This window comes from Opisthorchis viverrini (assembly GCF_000715545.1).
Source record: "Opisthorchis viverrini unplaced genomic scaffold opera_v5_560, whole genome shotgun sequence".
NCBI lineage: Eukaryota > Metazoa > Platyhelminthes > Trematoda > Opisthorchiida > Opisthorchiidae > Opisthorchis > Opisthorchis viverrini.
In genome coordinates, this window is record NW_008752220.1 from 46513 (window position 1) to 64260 (window position 17748).

The window sequence follows — 17748 nt, forward strand, 5'->3', positions numbered from 1 at the left end:
TCAGTCTAGGCGATTCTCACACCCACGTCCAACAGAGGTTTAAGATTGGTCGATTTTATACTAACAAAGCTTGGATGACATTTTTTAAATGAAATTTTTCCAATTATCGTCGAAAATTAGGACACTAGAACTGGATTTTTTGGCATGTTGAAACAAAATAATGTGGCAATGTCTGGTTTCGTTCTGATGTGACTGGAAATCTACAAATCGGCAAAATAAAACCGCTTGCCATCGAGATATTTTAATCAATTTTAAAGAGATGAAACTTAACTGACCGAGGCACAACTCTAAAAGACCCGATTGAAGTAAAACCGCAGTCTGAAAATCGAAGCCATTCATAAAAACTGGAACGATAAGGCCGACGGTGCCAACTAACAGAACGCTTCGCAGGAAAAAAAGTTGCTTTCGACCATTGGCCATATCGCTAAAATGTTCGGCACGTTAGCTACGTCAAGAAGGGTGAAACCGGTCTTGGGTTGTCGAGAAATCTTCAGCAACCTTATGTGTAGTGCATTACGTCCATACACCTATGAGGGTATCATGAATATCGTACCATACGGCGGCCTGGTTCGGTGCATTTAGTTGCTTTGAAACAGCATAAACAAGGAATTTAGCTGGGTTTCAGGTGAGTCTCCCGTAGAACCAAATTCGTTTGCCAGTCAGTGCATTTTGCTAATCGGTCAGTTACTTTGCCAACTAGGCCACTCGTCTCATTAGTATTGAGATTTGTATCGATCGGGTGAATCCGACTCAGACGCATTTGACAAGAAGCTCTGGATTAATAAATGCGTTGTGCATTACTTCATAAGGTCAGACACACGCAGGCATCTGTATCCTTGGGTAAAACTAACCTATTTCGCCTACTTGGAAAGCGTCCGGCCTATGGAGACACGTGACTTAGATAGTTACCGCAAGTCACATTGCCTTCCCCAACAAACCAACAAAATACTTACCCAAAAAGAAGGAAAAAACAACAACCGAGGCGACAAACTCACTTTTGGCACCTATATAAGGTTAATTCCTGAGACCTTGTGGATGTAGATACATTGTTGACCAATCGGGATATTTGTACGCTTGCATAGGACAACCCGAGTTCTTACCCAACCGCATTGTCCCACCTCACTCAACGTCTGATACAAATTCTGAAAGTGGGGCCACATTTGAGTGCTGGTCAGCAAGTTTTCGTTGATCGTCTACTAACTACTGCCTCTCGTTGCCTGTTCGTCGCATGCTTTCTAGAATGTTTCTTCTAATTCTTCACCAATATTCTTCATGTTGTGGAATTTCAAACGTGTAGTAATGTTTGACGTCCATATTCTTACAATCAGACAATGGCTTACTGCCATCAGAAAGCCGCAATCTCATAAAAATGCTTTATCTTGCAAACTTTGTCTACTCATCTAGTCATGTTGAAAATCCTAGTGAGTCTGTCAGCATAACTCATGAAGCAGTGGAATGCAGAATTCCAAACTTTACTCACTAGGTTTAATGAGACGCGTATATTACCAGAACGGAAATTAGGCCCAAACTATGGGACATTCTTATTTCCGGCATTCACGGCAGTAAAGAGGAACAAGAAGTTTTTTGAAATTTAATCAACAACTTCAAATAAATCTAGATGGAAAAAACAACTTGGACGAATAGAACGTGGGCTGTTCTTTTATTTCCTTGGGATTAGGTTCGGTACAGCCTCCGGCCCAACAATTTGTCTTGGCGAGCCACATCTAGGCTTTCGATTGAACAGAATAAAGTTGATAAGCTGAAGGAACTTTAAACACCTAATATTCGAACATCATCAAATTTGTGGCTGAAAGCAACTTAGAATAAACAGGGAGAACAAGTTCCCCTGCGTGAGCAGTATTACAGATCTTGCTGAACCTAGCAAGACTGTGAAAAAGTACAAAAAGGGCATTCATTAAAGTCAGGACCTATATCACAAAAACCAAGAAGTGTAATTTTGTCTTCCTTTTTAAACCTTGTCTACCTTGTATGAACGTATTACACTGTTGATAGTGTTGCTGAAAACCTTTAGAGATCCAACCAGCGGTTTCACCCATCTCATTTGGACTCATCAAGTGGGTGCAGTCTCCGTCTACCTTATGTTCTGATTGAACCCAAAAGTTGATTGTGACGCGAGGCCCACCTTAAAATCAGCTGAAACTCCCACACAAGATGTTTTGTTTTGAGCTGCAGAACAGATTTCAGCAAACTTAAGAGTAGTGTAACATGTCTGTATAATTTATTGCAATACGTCGAATATCGTGCCAACTAAAATGTAAGGCAGCACATTTATCTGAGGAAGCCTAAAAGTTCTGAATGTCTCACCAATCATGATTTTTGTCTTCCTAACTTTAATGCTTTGTATAAACTAACGATTGTATTCCGCTTGTCAACTTTTTGTTACGGCAGCAAAACGCTTTGTGGGACAGATCACAAAAGTACCCTCGATCCAGGTGCTGTGGCGCGTTTACCCGAAAACCAAGGTGTTGGAAAGTACATCAGACAAAATCCCACCGAAGCTTTTGTTTAAAGTGTTCTTCAACCGAATGTGTTTCGTAAAGTCGGTCTTGTGTTTCGATTGGCACGATATTTGAGCTACCGTAGTGTAGATTCGTGAAGTAGAACGCCACTTGTGATTTTGCGGAGAGACTTTTAGTGATCTAGTTTGATCATGAGCGTTTGTATAAATCCGGAAACTACACCAATATAGTGAGTGTAAACAAAAGTGAAATCGGCTGTGAGCTGCGAAGGTGTGTTCGGCTAACGACTGTACTTTTTGTCGCGTTTGCACTCAGCTCGCATTTCCGTCGCGTACACCTAAACTATAAACTGTTTCTTTTCTCCATATGGTGCTCATAATTCTCACGTTTTAGACATTGTAATTCAATAAAATTCGTGTCAGGTATGCAGGTGTGTACAGGGCTTTCTCAGGATGAGCACTGGAATATGGGCCAACATTTTTGCGGTTCATTAGTTCTACAAAAAGTAGACATTTCTCGCCGAATGAAAAATGTACAGCATTTTTACCGATTTACGGAATAACACAATCCCGTGTTCATTTCTTTCCCAAAAAGTACAACACACACGCAGGAGGGCGCTCACAAGTGCTGCACACTGTGAGCAGTAATCGCAAAGGAATAACATTCATAATTGATTAAATAGAATACCACAAATTTGTAAAAGTAATTTCGGTAATACTACTTATATATTCGTCAGTACCCAAGTTACTAAGATAGTCAAATTGTTAGGCAGCTAACCTACTCACTAGAAGGTCCAGGGTTCGACCCCCACCGTAGCACCTGAAAAACGTATGTATTCTCAAACGTCTTGTTGGTATGATCGATGCGCACCGCCAGGTCGGTACAACTGAACAATTAGTTTTTATGTTGTTCTTTTCACTATCAATGCAATTCAGATTAGCTTGGTCTGAATTTCACGCATAAACGTCAGCATTTGTGAGTCCCTACCTCTGTTTTTTTATGCAGATGCCTAGCTTCAACAAGAAGACAGCCAGCTTTACTTGTCACACTTTGGTAGGTTTGACAGCCTCAGGCCCAACTTTATGCGTACTAAAGTTGATCTGCGTTTTGACTTACACGTGACCAGCACTGCAATTACTATAATCAATCGATCATCAGGTGAGTACTAACAACCACATTCCTATTTTTCAACAGGCGGACTTTTTTATTCCTTTGATGTGGTATCGTTCAGGATTCAGTAGGTGTCCTGCCATCAGATAGATTCAGTTTGATCTAGGTCAGATAGTGTTGGTCATTATGGATTAGGGTTTATGTCCTGAAAATCGATCTGGAATTTTTCGATTGTCGTGAGCCTGCTGATAAATTGTGGCAAATGAATCAAACTAGAGGGTATGATTTTGTACCACCTTCCCTAACGACATGCCGTTACGCTAAATGTGATTAGGTGGCAGCTTTAATATGTTGAGTACTGTTCAGTAGTAGTTCATACAATGGAATGATTAAATATGATTCTCCTGTTTTGCTTTCCTTCTGAAAGGACCATTTCGACTCTTTCTTCCCTGCTCCGACCACAAACGCATTTATTTCAAATCTAAAGGCGTCCGAATCTGAGGGACGTTCAAAGTGTGCGTGATAACACAATGTGGCATTCAATATTATATCTGCCTTACATGTGCCAGTGTGGCTCAAACATACATTCCGCGTGTCAGGGTTATGTTCCCACATGGCGTTGCAAAAGTGGCCTTCTCACCATCTCCCTGAAAAGTGACAGTCACTAGGTTCTGGTGGATTGAATTTACCAAAATCAGTTTCACACAAGCGTGTTTATGACAAAACCCGTGAATATGTATCCTCATTGAATCAGAGCAAGCCATCACTGCAGTACTTGCGTGTTCATTAGCGCTGCAAGAAGTAAAAACAATCAGGGTGAAATAATTCTGCTCCTAGCAGTGAAACTTGAACGTTTTATACATGTTGCGACCGACCGTGTCCGCTTGTGAGTGAGATTAATTTTGGGCGAGTATGTTGGACGGCAAATTAGGATGCTACAATTCAAGAATGACTTTTTTTGAGAAAAAAGGCAATGAGTACGTTGAGGAGAAACATAGAAAAACTGGCAGAATCTCTTGAGGTGGTTTAGCCGCGTGTGGCATAATACACGAAAGTCGAAAACTAATTCGTAGGTTAGCTACATTTTGTTGCCAGGTCAATGATGGTGGGAGACAATAGCAAGATGAACGCATAGAGTTCATTCTGCAATTGATCTGATTTAAATATATGACAAAACTTTGTCAAGTATTCGATTGAAATAAGCACTGTGTATGTGGCTCAAAATTGTTGACTGTTTAGTCACCGGCTGTGGGTTCAAGACGCTCCGAGTCTCGTGGAACGCGCACTGCCCATGAATTCCAATAAGGACAAAGAGCAGCTTTTCGGATTTTACCCCCTACTGACAAGATGAAATCTGTATTGAAAATTGCTTTTGATGACATCTGCAGTCTGAGTTCGTGAAATCCGCAATGCTGTCGATGATGATGGAATGTGAGGGAGAAATGTGCATACTCGTTTAATAATTAAGTTGAAATTCGTGACAGTGGAACCTATCATTGAGTTGCAAGTGACAGGTTGACAACTAAACACGGAACTAGAGAATACGAAGATCTTCGACCCGGTTAGTTGGTTGCTTAAATGGTAAAACCACTATTGAAATAAAAGGACAGGTTATACGTCAGTGGATGGCTTGAATTACCTGGTCAAAAATTGTGTCCATTTGAATCTTTCGTGAATCTTTCTTCAGTCTTCTTACTACTGCGGATAATGAGTTGAACTGTGTTTAGAAGGATCCTTATGGACTTTGATTCTTGTGGCTCGAAAACGGATGTGTATGATTATCGTACTTTAGGTGTGCTGACGGGAGAGTGCCTCACCATACAGTGACGTTGGCCTTGAACTAGTTCACTCCGATGTTTGCTGAGATGGTTGCCCTTTATTTTGGCGACGTGTATACTGCCTGATCACTTTTAAAATCTGCTTTACCAACAACTCAAGTATGAAGTGGTAGCATCTACACACAGTTCAACTCATCAGCTATAAGCTATGTGCTATATTGATATTAACTTCAGCTGCTACACGTTGGATCGACAGAAAGTAGAATGGCGTGGAAGATACAGCCAAGCATTGATGACGTTAGTGTCTTAATTAGTTTGTGAAACGCATAAGTGCGCAATAAATTCGGCAGCTTTGAGGCGTGAGGTCAATTGACTTCGTGGCTAGGCAATTTCTGCCAGTCTGATTAGTTTAGTCTGGAAGCTCCCAGTTAGAAAGGGGACGGTTGTCAACGCTATCTGGATTATTGGTTAGTGTTTTCGTAATTATTTTCCAAGTCGTACACTGTCTACCCCTCAGTCACTTTCAGCCAACACGAAGCTTGGCGAGGAAGATGGTCTCTTAGCATGCTGAGTACAGATCGTCATCGAGGTGGCGTAAGGTGTCTGAGTGATACGTCAGTCGTGGGAGAGTCCCTTATTTATGAAACTATCTGGTATCCGATGTTCGCACCACAGACGCAGTCAGTGCTCCGGATACATCAATGGTCAACCACTGACAGCTCTCATACGTCCTCTGCGTTGAGAGGCCACACGACTGATACATAGATCAGCAGGAATCACACTCTCGCTGTGAGGTCACCTCAAAGCGGTAAGTATCTAGGAAAGCTGTCCTGGCCTCCTTCCCGATTTGAGAGTATTCTCACTTCAGCCAGTCTCTACCGGAACTTGTAGAACTGCCCAGGGAAACAAATTTTTCTCTCACGGTGATCGACTCGTCCGTAAGCGAAACTGCTGTGGATTTGCTTAATAAAACAACACGTATCTGCGTGCTCATAAAAAATCCACGAAAATTAAACTCTCGACATTTAAAAACCTACGCTCCGTAGCCTTTATCTGGTCTGCTAGTGTACGCGCCGACGGAATCTCAAGTAGTACGCAAAAATGACAGGTTAACGATAGCAGACCACGTTGATCTAGATAAGATGTCTGAGTGTTTACCAACAAATTCATAATATTGAGCCGGAGAATGATGAAACCGTGCTCATGTTTGGTAACAACACTGTGTTGCCAGGAGGACCGCGGTGGAGTTACACTTCAAATAGAACGAAATCAATACACCTGGAGATCGTATGCAAATCCATGGAAAAATTCACCAACAACTGTATGGAACTGCGCTGGGATCAATGATATACGAATTCACCTCAAGGGCAGCAGCTTGACCACGTTACAGGATCAGAAATCAATCGTAAACTTAGAATGTACTCAGAAAATTAAGCGGTTGTCATTCAGAAACCGCTCATTGTACGTCACTTTAATGAATCTGTCAGTCTTAGGTTTGAAGAAATTGCATCTCACAAGAAAACGAACAGTCATTCTTCGACAAAGCGATAAGCAAAACACCGGTTGGTTGTCCTCAAGGTCGTACTTATCAAGAGAACACGTGGGGATCAAACAACAGTGCATTGCAACAGCCATCCAACGTAGCGCAAGAAAGAATGTCTGCAGACAGCAATGAAGAGAACACAGAAATGCAGCGCTGAAAACATTTACTCTAATGAGACAGCTGGCATACGCAAAATCTGAACAATAACATGAAGAAACTGACAGTTTTAATGAACAGGACGCTACCGCATTGGTAAAACGTTTTCTGGAAGCCGAACGATCATGCGTTATATTGCAGAGAACGAATAGGAAACCCTAAAGAACAACGGCATAACTGAATGGATTGTCACAAATACTATAACAAATACCTAGACACGGATCATCTACTCGTCCAAAAGACCACATATCAGTGAACAGATTACACTATCGACCCATTGCGGTCCAATACGTGAGGTATATAAATTCAGCCAAAAAAACAGCGTAATAAAGAAGATACACACAAAAAGCCAGGGGTACCTGTAAGCATACTACTATGCTACAGATCTATTAGTCGATCAAGGTCGTGTAATACTGGAATGAAAGGGTTGCCGACAGAAGCAGCCGTGAAAAGATCACTTTAGTTGACAGGGAACGTGACCTTAAAACTGTAAAGTGATTTTAAAACTGTAAAGACAATGAACAAGATTGGTCAAACCTTAAGGCCATTCTGAGACGGAACAACCAAGGAATCAGCCAGCCGTCCACTTAACAGGACTGATGACTGGGAGGTCGGCTCCCGGCCAGTAACGGCTCCTATGTCCACACGTCATCATGTAACAATTCAGTGGTAGTTTGCAAACTACTTCCAAAGTTGCTGAAAACTCTTCAGTTTAAGAAAATCATAAACGGCAGATTCACGTGAAAACCAAATTCACGGGTAAAACCAAATTGATTTGCAAATGAGTGTATTTGTTGGAATCAGTCCAAGTTGGGTTCAAGTAGGACATAAGTTTGACGGAAACTCGGGGACATCGCCTACCTGATGACCCGCAAGAGGAGCTGAACTGGTCGTTGGCTGTCGAAGGGCTTTCAGTGACCTTGTGAGTAGTATCGTTCATGAAAACAACACTACAACAACATTACAAATATACATGTATCGCGATATTTCAAATATCGTAGCTACTGAAACATGAGGCGGCCTGGTGCAGCACATTCAGTTGCCTGAGAACATCATAAACGAGAGATTAAGCTGGGTTCCAGGTGAGTCTCTCGAAAGAACCAAATTAGTTTGCAGATGAGTGTATATTCGCTAACATTCAAGCTGCTTTCTTGACGTAACGCGACGTAGAAGGCTGGCGGAAATTCTTCGGCAGATTACCACGGGTTTTGTGAGTCATCGCGGCTGCCGACGATGTGCAGAAACATTCATCACAGAAGGACGAACATGGGTTATGCTGCATTGTGAAGAAGATCGTCAGCTCTGAATAATGGCTTAGTATTTATTCCACATTCTCCCCCCACATCCAGCCACCGAAAACTGAGGCGCGTTCCCCTTAGCAGGAGAAAATAGCCATCTGTCAAAGGCTGATATTCAAGAGCGAGCAGATTCATCACTATAAGGTGAGGGCAGCGCGCTGCTAAATTAGAATTACACGAAAAATTATCAGTGAAAGGCAAGAGCTTCCCAAGTTTTGTCGTGAAACACAAAAGATATAGTGTATTTTAAAGAAACGGTCCCTCAGGGATTTGTTGGTCAAAGCGTGGACGGAGTATTAGCACACTGCTGATGATGGCCATAATACAAATCACAAGGTATATGCACTAATAAAAGTTTTTAGCATGGTTGACAGTGATGGGTTGGAACACGTGTAAAAATAAATACAATGCGAAATGGGAGCGAGTCAAAAGAGGAACTTATCGTCTAAGAGAGTTCCTGGGTGAAAGTCCGGGTGGCGGGAACGTGTTTTCTCCGCAGTATGACTGCTTTACGTGTTCCATAATTGTCAGTGGACTTGTGGAGAGGGGTTGACTTCCTGCTCCCTGCGCGCACACGAGCCTGTGTGTGCTGACAGTGTTTGGTTTCCCTGTATGTCGTTCATCTGGCGTGTACGTGGTTGTCAGCACACGAGTTGTTGCTACGCTGATTAGACGGTACAGACAATCGATGTCCGATGAGTCAACTTAATGTGACGTGGTTTGTGAGTATGAAAAAAGACAAGCCTCGTGATCCAGTGAGCGACTGTGATCTGAACAGTCAAGTATGTGGGTGAATGGTCAGCTGCAGGAGTACCATTGAGTGATAACACATTAACTAAGAAAGTAGGGCTAAAACATTAAGCTATGATTGTCGGTGGCACGTTCATGTATCAGAGTTTTCCAAACAATCTATGTGAAATGAGTATCTGGTTTTTTTATTCGCGGATTAATTCCACAAATTAGCCCAAAGGATGGGCACAACTCCGTGGGTAAGTTCATGTTTCGAACCAAAAACCGGCAATTCTACTGCTCCTGTCTAGTCTTGGGAAACCCGGCATGATATCTTCCCCAACAAGACACCAAAAAGATTTTACGGCCGAATGATTATTTTCTTTATTTTTTCGTAGCTAATTCATTAACCAAAGAACTATTCTAGTCTGGCCACGTTTTTTTTTAAATTTCATCCGCAGTAACAGTCAGATTCTCGGGAACTTGTTCTAGGTGAAAATCGTTTTGGGTGAAACCGATGGTTTGCACAGAAACGATGGGTCACATTACTCTCATTTGAACGGTCATCCATGTGTTCTGGCGTAATTATTCCGGTGATTCCACACCAAGAGAGGCTCTGGAATCGAGTTTTGCTCTTATTAGCGTTTATCGGCAGTGCATATTCAATGGCCGTGACGGGATTTGAACCCCGGAAATCTGACGTGCGAAGCGAGCATGTAACCGCTATTCCACCAACGCACGCTGNATATCCAATGGCCGTGCCGGGATTTGAACCCCGGAAATCCGACGTGCGAAGCGAGCATTTAACCACTACTCCACCAACGCACGCTGCACGCATCTGAATTATCGTGGCTGAACAGGCGAACGTGTTCACACTTGAGCGATGTGATTGGTCTGCCCGACCAGTCGAACGACGACCCACTAACTGTCCTGGTTGTGACGATCGATTGATCCACCAGCCAGAACTTTCCGGTCAGGTAGCGTGACACCACGCTTGAACCCAAAGGGTCGAAGCACAGCTTGTACGCTTGGGCACCATTTCCTTTCAAGAAAACCAGGATAACTGAGCTACTGCTTGGTTGTCCACGCTTTAGACAGGGGTAGTCAAGATGTTGAAATTGTGGTCGGACCGTCTGTTAGTACGGTCTCAACTACCGAGCTATCTAGAATTCTCACTGTTGGGCTAAAAAAGATTCGTTGCCGATCAATCGAACTTGTACTTGGAAGGCGAAATTTTCGTTGGCGCGTGCGGAAATTGACTAGTCGACCGGTAGCATGAAAACGCGAAACAATTCCAACGGAAGTATAGAACAACCTAGACAACTACCTCGATCCGCCGTCCGTGTATTGTAGATGATCAACTTTGTCGTGTTAAACGCGATTCTACGCTTTAATTATGCGGAGAACCACTTCGGTTCTAAGCTACTATGGATGAAAAGTTAGTCAATGATGATGGATGATTTGAAAAACCAAGCCAGCTCTGGGCCACAACAGCGATTCTTGGATAGGTTGGGTGTCAATTTGTCCAGCCGGAAACAAGAAGTTTAGTTTGAATGAAATCGAATCGAATGTGTAGCTTGATGCAGTTGATTCCGGTAATTAGGCAATGATAGTTTTACTGTTTGATAAAATATTCCTAGGCTTTGCCCTAAGCTTTGCTTTTACAGGACCTTGATTAGTTTTTTTGTAGTCTGGAATTAATTTCCGTCGACAAGGTAGATTTCAACTTCCGTGGTAGCTTTAACAAGATCGTAAAACTCAGGCTCGAATTTGCCAAAGATTGGTGGCAACATAGCAAAACTTTTGAGCAGATATCTTCTATATAGAAAAATACTTGTGTTCTTTTTCTTGAGTACACATTTTAAGTCGCCAACCTCATAGAATAACATATACAACATATCCGTTGTTGAGACCCCTTGATCATATGTTCACTTCAGAAACACAACTTGGCCGGCGCCAAATGAAGAATTTTGACGCCAATTGAAATCGGTTAGATAAAAAAATGTTGGAACTAACTGAGTGGAAATGAATTGGACAATGGCTTAAACGCACAGTGTACACTGATGCGACAGTGTAGTAAAACTGTCAAGTGAAACATCCATACGGAAACAATGAGGAGGTGATCCAGCTCGAGTACTCTTCTGACAGGGCTATAAAAACGGGAAAATGTATGTATATATTACTAAACTTCACGGCTCCAGCTAAATCGCGTTCCAGCTTGTCAGAATTATAGGAACCGTGTGTTAATTTTCTAAGTTCTGTGACAGAGAAGTTGCCAGTAGTATATGTCGTTTTATCGCACGAATGGATCTCCGACTGTTTGCAGCTGATGCGGCTGGTATTAGCACACATTTGTCTACATATTATGTTTGACTCATGTGTAATCTGATGAAACCACCAAATGTTCGGTAAATTTCATGTATGCCTACAGTAGCCATGAGGCGTTCTTTGGGGCCAAAATGAATAACGTCTCCCAGCAAAGACTATCCACAGAGTATGGTCGACGCATCTTACTTTTATGGCGGTCTGTATTTGTTCGTTTGTCGACCGTTATAGGAAATTTTATTTGACACTACCACGAGAACCAGTTCCCAGAGTAACGGGGCTACACAACAGCCAATGACCGTTTTCGTTGAGACAGATTTCATTGGTTGTTCTTCACTCGCCCTGGACAGATGAATCATCTTCTTAGTATCACCTTTTTGACCTGCTTGTACGCGACAGTGATCAACAGATCAGCCGGTTCACATGTTTATTTATTTTTCTGTTGTTTGGCTAAACGCACCAGGCTATGAATCGACTACCCTGGCCGGGATTTACGGTAATAAGAATGCATTAAGGAGACTGTGATCCACGACAATTTGGCGACGGGGATGGTAGTTGAACCCACGCGAGGAAACCACAATAGAATGAAATGAACAAGCGTCCGTGCGACTCCATTTGGCCTCCACGGACACCACCACACTGGTACAACTATTAATATTTGATTGGTAATCCAGTACCCAAAAGACACGAACGGGATGTCGCAAACTCGGTCCGAACTAGTGCGCTCCGTCCTCGTTGTTCTCTTTCGATTGCAAGCATTTTGACATCCAGGCTACCTAGAGATGCGTCAGACTTACGCGTTTAAACAAACAATCGATTTAATAACGATAAAAAACAATTTTTCGCCCGCAACACCGTATAGATGCATGATTAGCATGCCCCAAACAGAGCATTAGAGGTGAAATACTGCCCGATTGTCGAAGCTTAGACGGGAGCAGCTGAGATGCACATGTTAAATCAGAAGCATGGATATTTTTGTAAATAATTCCATGGCTTAATCACTGGGCTACCTGAAGCTGAACTCACCGAGAGACGAAATCGACCTAAGATGGAGTAGCGTCGTCATAAAATATATTAGTTCAAGCTTATTTGTTCAGCTCATATCAATCTCCCTAGGCCCGTTTTTTGAGGGGATGGAATTTAATATCCGAGTCCCTGATGAAACCGTGCTCATTATAAAACTTTTTTGCAAAAGCGTTTGTTTTGGATTATGCAAAAGCGTTGGTTTGGATTACGAAGTGCGCTTGAATTAGCCCACCTCCCAAGATAGGTGGACTTTTCAGAAGTTGTCTCTCCTCTCTTGAAATTTCACAACTGTGCTTGGAGGCGCAGAACTATCGACCCTTGTTATTAATTGGTGTTCCTAAGGACTCAACTGATAGTAAATTTATTCGAAATCTGATGAATGAATACATGGACTCGCCCCTTGCTTTCGGTGGATTTAGCACTAAATCGTGCCATCCTCTGGCAGTGTTGGAACGTCTACTAAAGGTGTCACCCATTGAATGGAATCTTTACCCAGGGTAAACTTTTTCAACCACGCAGTTTGATCAACCGTTTACAATACTACGACAGATGTTGCGCATTGTACTTCAATAAGTTAAGCGTTTATCGGAACTAGTGTTCGTGTTTATATTTGCCTTTATTCGCAATAACCCTGCGGCGCATCGGCTGCATACAAATGAAACGAATTAAATTCGAAATATTCGGAATGATTTTTCATGCCTACCACTGTTGACTGGACGAAGGATAATCGTTGATTTTCAAGTATAGTCCACGGGAAGCTTGAAAATGATTCCAGAATGCGTTCCATTGTAGAGAATGTTCTACATTCGAAAGTTCGTGAGTGGGTATACTTGGCCATTATGAATAAGTTGGAACTGCCACACTAGTACAAACCTTTTTCGATACATAACTCTCAGGAGCTGTTCATTCGACAGATGGTCGGATCGGGCGTGGGACTTATGGAAATTCAATGTTTCCACCAGCTGGAATGCATTTGCCACTCAGTTATTTGTTGGCAAACACGAACTATGCAGCTACAAGCCATTAAACACGCAAGTAAGCATCCCATCTGCACCGGGTTCTCACGCGTCTTTTTGAAGTTTCCTTGTCGTTCACTGGCTAATAAACAATAGTCAACAAACACTGCAGAGCAGTTCCTCAATTTCCGAAATAACCTTCACGTACCATCAGATGCGGGGGGGGGGGGAGCCTGAACACCAGACCACAGACTACTCGAATACTTCACCTGTACACCAGAAGAGCGATATGGACTAAAGCGCCTGATTCAGCGATATGAGCATTCACGTCGTGTTTGACTCATGTGATGCTCACGCATTCAGCGTTCACACTCTTCATAAATCTTTGTTGGCAAGCTTCTCAGTAGTTGTGGGCGATCATACGACATGTAGATGTATACAATAGTACGAGGTTTTGCAAACTGGCTGATTGCGGCACACCGTGCAAGGGAGCAGCCTACAGGGACAGACGATATGCGGACACCAACAACATTATTGTGCATATAGGCTGCCGGAATATCTGACGTTTCTGCTCCGGTGGTGCATACTTGAAACGCCGGAGAGCAGTCGTGAATAATCCACACGCTTTCGAATCCAAGAGGGGGAAAACAGATTGAAAAGTCTGATATTCCTAGGCGAAAATCAAGGCTATCTCAAGTTCCATCATCACAAATTTGGAAATTCCGTTGCCAACTAGAATATCCGAGAACGTAATGAACGGTTTCATCCGGAGGGTAAACAATCTATTGATTCACAAATACGGTTCGATTATACCAGATCAATAGTAGAGGTTTACTTTTACATCGCATCACTCCACATCACATCGACGCATCGTTCGGTGAGGAGCTCACGAGGAAAGATGGCATATTTACATTGTTCATATCAGCAATGTCAGATTTATGTAAGCAACTCCAGAATGCCCAAAACCTAATTCGCTCCTAAAACTTCGCTAAAATCTCATTAGAAAAGTCGGATAGCATTCAGGCCAATCAAGCATTCAATCGATTCAGCAACAACCTGGGTCGATGAAAGTAAAATCCGAATGGCATGAGGTCCCGTGTAAGTGTCACTCGCACGCACTCGCTTGTTCGCAATAAAACTGTTGTGTTCTTTACCGGTGAGTCTTGTTTCGGCCCTAGGCACTGGATCGAAAGCAGCGATCGAATATAACAGCTTAGTTAGCAGGATCGTCGATACTTCCTCGCACTCGTGAATGACATGAAAACATGTAAAATTCATGAATTAGTCTATTCGATATCATGAAAGAGGACCTTTAGTGTTGAATTGAAAAGTGGCACACCTTCGTGGCAAAATTTATGACAAACACGCAAACGGGCAATCTTTTTGGGTTGAATGACGAAAACCCCAAAAAAGACACTGAATCGTGCAGATTTTGAACAACCTGATTAGTGCTAGCAAACGTTTAGCACACACTTAAAGGTTTCAGTAATTTTGAGCACAATTAATCTTAATTACGTACACGTTCAGTCAGTGACTGTCCTGGTTGAATCCAGGAATACTTCAGAGGAATCAAGAGTTGATGAAATCACGAGTGAAACTATTTTTTTCTACAGACACCTCATTCTTGGGAAGTATTTTTATTGATTTGTGGTACTAGACGTCATCAAAGAATTGTTATCTGAATCTAATCAGCTGGTGTTTTTGAAGGCCGCAGATACCAATGCTTTGAAATTCGAAAGGAATTGCACTTTTGGACAAGTACAAAGCAACCCAAAAAATAAATGAATACCAAAGAACTCTTATCACACTGTAGACATCTATCGTCTACTGGCTTAGTTGTTACTCCAAGGTCCGTTCTTGTAAGGCAGCAAGTAACACAGCACACTTGAGTTACGCGACGATTCCCGTTGCATCAGACCGTGAAACCTAGTTTAATTTAGTTTCAAATTGCCTTGATTGATTTCTGTGTCTCGCTGGTGACAGTTTTTTCTGACGAGCTTTAAACCACTTATTATACATCGTTAGCCCCGAAACTGAGACCAAGAAAATGTTTCAAAGTTGTCACGCACTTTTGGCAAAAACGAATTTTTTAATCTGCTTTTCTTGGTTCGATATATAAGGGTCCTTAGGAGAGCAGCGTGTTGGTTTCTTGTCTGGTGACAGGCGGGTAGTCTCTGATCGGTATGCAACTGGTCCGGCACCAGAGTACCCAGGAAGCGTTGACCAATAGAAGTAAAATAGATGGCAAACTTCTTTCGACAATACTTACCAACTTTACGAGTGCAACGTTTTTTTTAGGGAAGTGCTTGATGCAAATCAGTTCCATGAATGATTTAAGCAAAGCTCCAGTAAGAAACTAAACCTGATGTTTCTACGATCTTTTTGGTTGCAAAAATACGATAAAATCCCCTAACCAACATCAGCCAAAAGCCTCAGTTCAGTCTAATTCATGATTCTTGGTGATCATAAATCGAATGCTTGCTTAGCAAGTTTCGTTTACTTTGACTGATGCCATCTGTAGGCCAGTGCTGAGTTTGCGCCTGCACCAAGACAAATTGATATTTTTTCATTGGCTGAGCACACCAAGAGGTCTGGTTACTAAGCAGTTGTAGCACTTGCCCTTAACGGAGCCTCTTTTACTAACCCTACGGTTTAGTTGTAATTTGATAAAATAACCGTTCTTTGGGAAATTAAAGGTATCTGGACCACATTTTGCCTCGCTCGTCGAGTATACAGGTACCTACACCACTGTCTTCTTAAAGGAACCCAAATTCTCGGAATGTTCGCTCATCATCACGAACGCTGCCGATGGAAGATGAACTGAGACAAGATGATATTTAGTACCTTATAAGTGCGTACAATCAACTCACGAGCGAAAAATTGTTACATTAATAAAAAAGGAATGTGGAGATGTTTGTCCATTTTCCACGGTGGCATAAGTCACAAAGTAAACAAGGATCAGATAAGTATTTATTTAGGTCAACTACGCACAATTGTCGTTCGTCCAACACCTGTGAGTAATTTGGTCAACAGGCACCGTGCTGTGTTTCAATTAAAGCTTTTACACAGTTTATTTTTGTTCCCTTTTCGGTCACTTTTTGGTCATCACAAAATTCATTTTTCTCCCACAAATCTGCATTTTGTGATTTACGCAGTGCTTTGCCTTCCCAACAGGAAAGAAACAGTTGTACGATGCTTTTTACCTTCTCCGCGTAGATTGGCTTCACTTAGTAAAAAAATACAACTATAAAAGAGCCTTACTGTCATACCACTCGGAGAAAATACAAGGCTGCCAAGCCTAGGTAGTTCGAACCACGATGTTGCAGGCCAGTAAGCATGCGTTCTGAAGACTACTCTTGCCAACATTTGGGTGTGACATGATAGTAGGCTTGCGCTAGTATGCAAATAAAGTTTTATTCAGACAAATCTGTTCATAAATGCTCAGATATCTGATACACAACCTGGCACTACTATTTTAGGGTTTTCCACCAAACTCCACAAGTTATTGGCATAGGAATTTCCGGCCACACTAATTATTGCGAAATAGATGAGTTTAAATTTTAGACTGTCACAAACTGAAACGCAAAATTTGCCAAATAATATACGCTATTCGTGGGAATTTGTTTCATCTACCCTCCATTTCATCGCACTGAAACTTTCAAAAACAAAATAAATTTTTTATCACATTTTATAAGTTTAATTTCGTAGAAAAATCCATTTTAATTTGGAGAGAATTTAATGACAGAAATCAGTTTATTGCTGTCTGACTGTCTTTTACTTTCGGAGTTTTGCTGCGTGGCCGGGATTTCGCTTCTAAATTAAACTGGGAACGCATTTTAATTTGTACACATGAGAAATCGATTATCGAAAAATCTCTGGGCATGCTGTGATGGAACACATGAAGTATGTGATAAGTTTTACTTCCAGAACGGCTAAGAATCTAGAATTTTATTGAACCGTAATAGCAGAAAAATTACAGCTTAGAAATTAACATCTCTGGTGTGAACAAAGTACATACATCAGAAAATGAAATGAGTGTACATACCGTTTGTTTTAATTTTCTCGCCTGCTTCTTCGAATTTTTATTCATTGTTTGGTGTTAAAAACTCTTTCTACTTGCAAGCTATTTGTGAACACTTACGGATCATTGGGTTTTATTCAGAAGTCTGTTTTCTGTATAGATCTGTCTGATAAGCTGGAACGATGACAGTTTAACTTTGAATATGCGCTTTGTGTCAACAAGTACAATGGAACATCCTAAATATGACATATCTTTCTGGTTGACATGTGGTCGGGTGAACGAACTTGAATTTTTCTTGGACTGAATATAACGTTTGTAAATGCGGA

The 17748-nt window shown here is 41.8% G+C and overlaps 1 protein-coding gene across 1 annotated transcript; it reads left to right on the forward strand.

Annotated features, from left to right (window-relative positions):
• Positions 1–429: 429 nt before the first annotated feature.
• Positions 430–8082, forward strand: T265_11718 (hypothetical protein; the record flags this gene model as incomplete). The annotated part of the gene is made up of 2 exons (XM_009178451.1): positions 430–572; positions 7944–8082. The coding sequence occupies 2 exons, from the start codon at positions 430–432 to the stop codon at positions 8080–8082; spliced, it is 282 nt and encodes a 93-aa protein (XP_009176715.1).
• Between the last annotated feature and the right edge of the window lie 9666 nt (positions 8083–17748).